Here is an 8,941-nt window from a genome sequence, read left to right as displayed (position 1 = left end):
TTGATTCCAAAATCCGTTATGTTTCTCTGTAATGCAATACGGGTGTCTGAAACAAATTTGAAGAACGCATTCAACATGTCCCTAAGCACTCTTCTGAGGGAGCAAATGGAGCACATTCTTCTAGGATTCGGTTTAAGCCCACATTGGCTCTTTGAAAGCAGATGTTGCAGAATGAGGGTCAACTCCCCACATGTAAGCCCCCATCTAAGGGGAGCACGGGGGAGTGACGCATGTAGAAAAATCGAGGGTTTGATGAGGGAGAAAGAGGTCATGTCACATGGACAGTACATTGGCTGTCACATGGGCAGCGAGCATACATCCTTCTTGATTTAGCTTTTGGTCCACCCAGAAGGGCAGATCTGCCCATGTCATAGCCATGGTATCGGCCCCCAAATGGGCCCTTACGGACAGCAGGCAGGCTGCCTCGTACAGCCCCTTTGATGGGGCAGATGGAACAGCAGCAGCGCCTGCAAATGGTAAGGCTGGGGCCTGCTATTGTGCCACTTATATGCCAAGGAAGATGGACTGATCAGCCAGTTCCAGTCGGCCAAAGGGCAATCTGTGGATTGAAAGGTTGGCAGACCAGTCTGGTCTGTGGGGTTGGCACACCGAGAGCCTGGGTCAGCCTGCTAGATCTGGTTGGCCAGATCAATGGCAGTCAGCTGATATAGACAGTGTGAGCAGGTCATTCCAACACTTGCAGGGTACACTCCAGGCACTAGCAAGGTGGAGAATGGCAACAGCAGGGTCACAGGGACTCCAGATGTTTTCATACAAGCTTGTGCACATAAGAGGAGTACAATCCATATCAATAAGTGATCCTGTGGGCTAATAATGTATAATTTTCTGTTGCACGCAGTATATATACATATATATATATATATATAGAGAGAGAGAGAGAGAGAGAGAGAGGCTGCTCAAGGCTGAGCACTCCTGCAAAAAGTTATCATCCGAAGGTGTACTGCAGACAAAGCTCCCTTAGCTGCACCCTTATGCTCTCCTACTGAGAGTAGCTCCTCACCTGGGTGTGCTGCAGACTTGTGGACTTCTGCCTTGCAAAAACCCTCTCTGCTGAGGTGGATCCCTAGGCTTACTGCTACATTCCTGCCCTCCACAATGCTCTCTAGCAAGGTGCTGGTCTGCACATTGGAGGGTACAAAGGATGCTCAGTCTTGCAACCAATGAATAATGCAAAAGATGCCAGGGGATGGCCTTATATAGGCCCTGATCTGGCTGACCCAGATCTGACAGAATAGTGTATCAGCCAACTATTGCTGCCCTTGCAGTTGACGTGGCAGGTTTTCTCCCCCAACCTGATCTGCTCCTGGGGACCTGACCCAGTCTGCTGTGCATCCCTTGCAGACAGCCGACTGGCCTTGCCTATAAATACGCCTTCTGTATCTGCGCAGTCTGCTGCAGACCTTCGTACTGCATCTGCTGCAATACCTGCTGTACAGCCCTGCTGATGCAGCGCCTGTGTGGTCGATGGCCTCTCTTGCTGCAGGTGCTGCGCACTGAAAAAGTCCATGTGTTCCTGCTGCCTGCTGCTATACCAGCCCAGGTGCCTTCATACTCTTGAGCTAACAGTACATCTAGGTGCTAGCCCATGTGGCAGCCATGTTGCAGCCCACATGGCACCTCAAGCCTTCCCCCTACAGGTTCATCTACCCTTATGCTTGCTGAGGTGTCAACCCCATGAGCTCTCCCTCACTTGGGGGCTCACAATTGGGGCATTGACCATATTTCTCCAACAGAACACGAAGCTGGCCCGTGGTATTTATGGTCCTTACAGGATTAACTGTAGAGTTGGGGAAGTAACCTATCAATTGGAGCTACCACCAAATTCAAAAATCCATGATGTGTTCCATGGTTTCAACAGGGTCTAAATGTGCAGGCCTTGTCTGAGTTACAACTCTACATCTCCAAGAGCGGTATGGATTTCAAGGACCCAGTTCTTCACAACAAGGTCTACATCGAATATCTCATCAAATGGAATGGACTAGCTGAAGACAAGCAATCATGGCAGCCCAAGAGCATTGTGCAAGAACCCCCCTACCCTTTAGCTGATGCTCATCCTGGGATAGCCACCACATGTAATCTTGGGGCAAATTTTCTTTGGGAAGGGATGGCTGTAATGAAGGGGCCAAACTATGCTAAGTTAGTGGGGGTTAGCACTAGGGGGAGTTTAGCTAGAGGGCTAATTAGGAGGATTTGGGGGAAGGACTATAAAAGCCCCACCTTCACTCATTTGCAGGCCTGTATCTATTTTGTGTTCCCCTTCAGCGGCGATCCTCCCCCCCCCCCCCCCCCCCCCTCTCTCTCTCTCTCTCTGCCTTCCCTTCCACTACTTGACCTCCTTCCCCCTTCTAGTTCCCCTCTTCCTTACAGCTTTAAAAACTCAAGGTCAAGTAAAAATACACAGATCAATTCTGTAAATGTCAAGTCTAACCATTATGCATAAATTTTAATAAGACAATCGAACTTCTATTCAGACACACTGTGGTAGAAGCCAATCATCAGCATCATTTAACAACTGTACCTCACCCGATAGACAGTCTCACAAAACTTGTAAGCAGAAGCTTTTCAATAGACAATTTTCTTGAACTCAAGCTAGCCTATGTTTAGATAGAGCAATTTGTCTTATCCTCAGCTAGCATATATTCTATGAGATAATTCTTAAAAGGTGACTAACGATAACTTTTTCCTTAAAGATTCAAAATTTTCTAAGAGTCACGCACATCAGCAATGAAAAGTCAATTAGACCAATCCATCAACCACCTCTGTGTAACAGAAAGACCTGCCTAAAATAGTAGCACACTAGTTAATGTTCTTATCCCACACAGTACAGCAGTTTGAGAAACCGATGAAGACCCATGGACAAAGGTCAGATACTGTAAAACTATCGTGGAAATTGCAACTTCACATCATGCAAAATCATAGGAGCATTATCTGCCAACCGACGACATTTGTTCGCGATTGCCAAATAAAGTTCGTGATGAGGGCCTGGCTTATACCTTTTTACATCAGCCTGAATATCCTGGGACACTAAATGCCTCGCAGGCACCACATGCCCCCACCAAAAATCATTCAATGCCGTGAGCATCAACTCCCATAAGTCTGCATTTCTTTCTATTCTAAAAAGAATACTGCCGTTCATGGTCCAAATGTAGAAATCCATCCAATGTCGGTCAAAGATTTCCATGAGCCCTTGCGCTTGTGGCATGTAATAATGTGGTACATAAGGCCAAGGAACACCTTTGTCAGGACGTCCTTTATTGAAAGGACATTTCACCTCTAATATCCCCTTGTTATCAAGCAAATGAGGTGATTTACTTAGAATTAGACCATCCGGAGAAGCACCCATCCAGTCAGGCATGGAAGCTCCAACAGGATAGGATTTGAATAATTGATAATAAACATTGTTTTTTGTGATCTCTTTATATCGCTGTATGGCTGAGGCTTCTTTTATATATCCCCAGTTAGTGGACAAATTCCCTTGAAATGGTTCTCTCAAGCCAATCTTCTCCTCCCATAACTGCACACGCCTACCTGGCCAAAAGCCTATGGCATGACAAAACACGCTTGCAGTGAGCCTTGACTTCCGCAGCTTACTCCACTCCTGAACCTGCCGTTCTAGGTCTTGTTCCTGTTCTATGTCTTGGTCGGGATCTCGCTGCACATTATCAACGTTGGAAGGGACCCCGACAGCGACAGGGACATCTCCTGTATCTCCTGAGGATGTTGAACATGGTCTCCAGCTCGAACTAGCTTTGCCGCTGCCACAAGAGGCAGATAAGAATCTGGTCCTACTTCCATTTGAAAACATGCGACCTCCTTGCATTCGTTTGCCAATGGCAGCTGAAGTAAAGTTCTCACCGCATTTTGTTTGGCACCAGGACGTGTATTTCCAAACCTTACAAAATTAGCCTGGAATTCCGCAACTCGCCCCAGGAGTTGTGTTATTCAACCTCTTGCTGCCCAACAGGATCCTGCTTGGCTGGAGAAGCTCTCCTAAATCCCTTGAGGACGTTTCTCTGGAAAAGAAATCCCTTGAGGAATTTCAGCATTGTCTGCAGAGTCAAAGTATGGAGATGACAGTTGAAGCCATACTATCTAGTCTAAACCATTTCTTAATCTGCAAGCCCAGGCTCCCCAAGATGTGCAAAAAAAACAGCACACTTGAGACGCGAATCAAACAGCAGAGCATCACAAAAACTGAAATTCAAAATGGGCACAGAGTTGCAAACTTGAAAACCATGAACGGTGAAATCGTTTGCTTCGGACTAAAACCCAAAACCCAAGACCCACTTTCTCGCTTAAGGCATCCATCCGAATACTTCCAAGTCGCCTTGTCTAGCTTAGGAGATGCCTCCATCTTAGGGTGCCCACCATGGGATCATGGACGGGCAATATTGCCTGCCCACGTCCCACCCATGGCCCAGATGCATTCAGTCCACGACGGGCCGGCATGCATGGACGGGCAATATTGCCTGCCCACGTCCCGCCCATGGCCCAGATGCATTCCATGCACGATGGGTAGGCATGGGTGGCTCTAGTCTGTAAACACCCTTAGATTGGATGTCAACTTGATGCAAAACAATGATGTGCTTGAGAGCCCTGCCTTCATTATTTTTTATGGCTTGCCACCACAGGGAGGCCTAAGTGAAGCCGCTGCCTCCCAGAGAAGCGAAAATGCATTTAAAGCTATTTTTCAAAATTCGCATGTTCCCTCCATGTGTGTTACATGGATTTGTTTGCTCTCTGTTGGCCGATTGCATGCAAGCTCACGTAGCTTTTGAGGACGCATGGTTGTTTTGGATTGGCTCGTGTTTCTTTGGTTTGTTGCGTCCATCCTTGGTCAATCGTTGTCGCCTACAAATTCGAGATGCATGGAAGCACCTTTCGTGTTCTGGAGAACGAGGTCGTCTTAGCTTGTGGAGGATGAGGTCGTCGGCATGGGTCGTGCCTGGAGGACGAAGTCGTATGGGCTTGCATAAGAAAAGCATGGTTCGCGGTGGCAGAAGAAAGGCGGAAGGGATGGGCAGGGCCATGGGGTGTCCAAAATGGGAGTCGTTTACTTCTTCTATAAAACGAGGATTCCATGCATGCTCGGTCTGTGGGATTTTCCGCCTGTTGTTTTTTGCATGTGTTTTTTCACATGTGCTTTCTTTTGTGAGAAGCTGCTATTGACCATGTCGCGAGCAGAGAAGGCCGTTTTTGAAGATGGATTGGAAAGATCCGGAGAGTATATGGATAGTAGTAGTGGGGAGTTCGAGAGAGGTCTCTGTTCTTCTAGTGTTTCTTAATTCATTTCAAAGCTTTCATCGAAACATTCCTTATCTCCTGTGTGTTCTATTGATCGTTACTGTTTGAAGGTCTCATGAACATGGCGGAATCCAAGAAGATCTGCATGGATGACGATGCGCGATCAGCTATCCGATGTAGCGATGAGAGGTTTTTGAATTCTGCATGAATCATTAATCAGGCCTATCGATATGCACAGCGTTAATACGTGTATTCCTTCTCCACTCCAAAGGAGGTTAACAAATGCAAGGTGGACAATCCTGCAAGTGGAGAATGCGATAAAGATTTGTGTGCAACAGAGGATGATTACAAAGGCGAATATGAACCTCAGGATATACATTTGGAGGCTGAAAGGAATGCTTCTGCGACAAACCAGGTTCCGAAATGCATTCACATGGGTGGCGGTATATGTTTTTGGCTTACCCTGCTTAACTCTTCTCATAGTGGATGATTAATAGCAAGTATGAAAGAGAACTCACTCTGTTTCAATAAAGGCACCTTTTTAGTCCTCTCGTAATATATATTCTTGATTGTTATGTGATGGATGGACATCACATTAGATATTCTTATACACACCGAAGTGTCGAAAACATACATTGCAAGTGTAGGGGTAAGAAATGAAAATTCTGATCTGATGCAAGGTATAAGGAAAAATTTGATAGTTATTGTTTTTTTTTAGTCTCATCAATTGCCCTTGTATATAAGGCTTCTTTTTTATGTTCATGTCACGATACATCTTGGTCCACCAATGAGAGAAGCAGTACGATCGCTCGCACAACATGTTGTTGTTTCAGCTTGAGGTGTTTGCTTGATAAAGACCTATGTCCCTTCCCCAGCGACAGTAGCAAGTTTGCCTTTGGTGTTAGCCCCAACCAAAGAAGGTGGTATCCAAAAGAATACGAAGAAAACATTGAAAAGTGTGGTCTATGCGGTTGCAAAGCAAGCTTGTGCTGAAGGTAAATCTACTAATTAGTTTGCAACCATTTCATATACTTTAGAGATGTTCACAATCGGTCTTGCTTTGTTTAGTTCGGCAAACAATCTGTGACAAAGGGTACAACATTAAATTGAAGTGCCAAATAACTATAAATATAAGGCCACCGATTTCAGAGGACCAAAGCGCTTCAGAAGTCAAAGACACCTAGCATGAACCTACTAATACTTATGCTTTTTTGTGTACATACAATTTCATTCCAATCAATTATTATAGAGTTATAGACGTTTACATATGCTTGTGCACTATTTATGATAAGTTTTTACAAGCGCAAGGTTCCTTGCTCGAATCGTACCAATGTCCTTGCCGCAGATTTGACATCAAAGAATCTTTTTTTATCCTTCTTTGTGTACACGCAAATTCGATTTCAATCAGTTATTATAGAGTTAGACATTTACATATACTTGTATTTATTTATTATAATCTCTTAAAAGAGTGAAGGATTCCTTGTTTGAAGCATACCAATGTCTTTGCCTCGGTGTTCTTATTTAAAAATGTTGTGCTTTTGTGATTTTCCCTGGAAAACAAAAGTCATGCAATTTATGTTATTTCTTTACATTTTGTTTAAGAGGGAGGACACAATAATGAAGACATGTTTTTTCAATGCATATGGAAAATGAAATCCAAGCAGTTGTTGGAATATTTTTACACTATTTATAGGAGGTCATTAAAAAAATGAGAGACCATCTGTACTTGGAAAATGTCAATCATCTTAATTCAAATGCTTGCAAACACAGCACATTGTGTTTTGTTTTAAAACATTAGACTTTAAGAAGCACATACTCAATGAAGATAGGATTTTTCTTTAAGATGCAATATTTTTTTAAACACATTATGAAGTGAATATGTTATTGAAGCTACTCAAATACCACTCACAAGAAACAACAATGACATTTTTCAACTAAATGTTGGACCACAAGTTGGGAAAAGCTTTTGCAATGGCAATTTGGAGTTTGCACGTCAAACACAAACTATGGATGGCATGAATGATGGGAGCCTAGTAGAGTGTATAGACCCACAAACAAAAATCCTCCAAATCCAAATGCTCGACCAGTACTATCAATAAGTGCACTATCAGAGTTTGTTTCCCATCGTTTCGCTTTTGAAGGGAAAGGTCCTAGCAAAGTACGGAACTTTCAAAGTGAAGGATGTCCCATATCCTGTCTACATGTGTATTGACTTAACTGATCATGCATGCTCAGAGAAAATCACATGTAATATTCCGCACGCAAATGTTTTGGATCTCAAAGATATTCGATGATTTTTCCAGAGTAGAGGGTCCAACCATTAGCAAGTGAGGTTCTGGCGATGAGGGAGGCACATCTTCTTTTACTTGCGTGTTGATGCAACAACAATAGTTCTAAAAGGCGAACCATTTGAGGGTGCCATTTCTTTTGTTTCGGATAATGTCATATGATGTTACACACCTTGGGTAGCCAATCAAATAGGAAACATGAGAGCATCCTTCACATAAGTTATTGACACAACTTCTTTTGTCATTGTCAAAGTGGACCTCGATGGACCGACCACAGTCCTTATTGCACAGATGGTCTAAATCCCAAGGACCGTGCAATGATGAGTATCAAATAGTTAAGCTTCAATCCATTTCAATCCTTGGGTAGCCAATCAAATAGGAAACATGAGAGCATCCTTCACATTAGTTATTGACACAACAACTTTTGTCATTGCCAAACTGGACCTCGATGGACCAACCACAGTCCTTATCGCGCAGATGGTATGAATCCCAAGGACCGTGCGATGATGAGTATCAAATAGTTAAGCTTCAATCCATTTCTTTGATAGGTTTTATTACTTTCCCTCCCCTCAGCTTTCTTTCCCTTTGGAGCTATCTTTTGTTGTTGCGAACAGAAGAGAGACGCTTGCTCATCTAGTGGAAGAGTTTGTCGATGAAGGCATCATCATTTACATTGCCAAAAACATTCCATATATGTGCGCAAGGCACGCATTAGGAGTATTTGATTTCACCATCTTGGGAGTAGTACCTAAAGGAAATCTTTGAGCCGCATTGCACGATGCATTCACATGCCAATTCTCTCAATTAGGCTATGGAAAAAAGGTACACCATCCTTACCTAGTGATGGGCTTTTCTACTCTAATCATCCAAGAATATAATAATCATGTCTTCTCTCCTTGCAGGTAGTTGATTTTCTGCATTTCAGCAGTCTGAACAATCCTCTTGTTTTGAGGATCATTGTGAAACATGTGACGGTACGCGAGTGAGGTGGGACCCAGTGCGGCCTTACTATTATAGTTATGATAGTATCTAGAGTATTTCTCAAGTGCCTTGTCTAAAAGGTTGTGTTATCTTGCGTGATGGCACCTAGGTTGCTGTGCAAGTTCGAGGCCCCCATGTGGATGAGGTCCTTGGACTTCATTGTCCATTCTTAGAATTCCACAATCAAAGTGTTGTTGCGACATGATCCATGTTGCTTGAGAAGAGGCCCCACATGGTATGAACTTCACTCTTCCAACTTGTCTATAAAGATTTCATCGCACTTTGCACCAGTACATATAACATTCAAATGCAATGCATTGTCAATACATGCAAAAAAGCATTATAAGTACATGACCTTGCCTCTCTTCACAACATAAGACATAAAATTTTAGGCCTTGTCGATGGAC

The 8,941-nt window shown here is 43.7% G+C and overlaps 1 protein-coding gene across 1 annotated transcript; it reads right to left on the bottom strand.

Moving 5' to 3' along the window:
- Positions 1-2,805: 2,805 nt before the first annotated feature.
- LOC147892568 (uncharacterized) lies at positions 2,806-4,290 on the bottom strand. Its single transcript, XM_087387564.1, has one exon. The coding sequence runs from the start codon at positions 3,839-3,841 to the stop codon at positions 2,900-2,902; it is 942 nt and encodes a 313-aa protein (XP_087243690.1). The 5' UTR covers positions 3,842-4,290; the 3' UTR covers positions 2,806-2,899.
- Between the last annotated feature and the right edge of the window lie 4,651 nt (positions 4,291-8,941).

The sequence above is a fragment of the Dipteris shenzhenensis genome, chromosome 16 (assembly GCF_047967505.1).
Source record: "Dipteris shenzhenensis isolate YYH24624 ecotype China chromosome 16, Dip_SZ_1.0, whole genome shotgun sequence".
Taxonomy (NCBI): Eukaryota; Viridiplantae; Streptophyta; class Polypodiopsida; order Gleicheniales; family Dipteridaceae; genus Dipteris; species Dipteris shenzhenensis.
The sequence above is the reverse complement of the archived record's forward strand: the minus strand, read 5'-3'. Positions and strand labels throughout refer to the sequence as shown.

Excerpts from the sequence above, each read along its gene's own strand:
- LOC147892568 (XM_087387564.1), bottom strand. The coding sequence starts at position 3,841 with ATGCAAGGAGGTCGCATGTTTTCAAATGGAAGTAGGACCAGATTCTTA.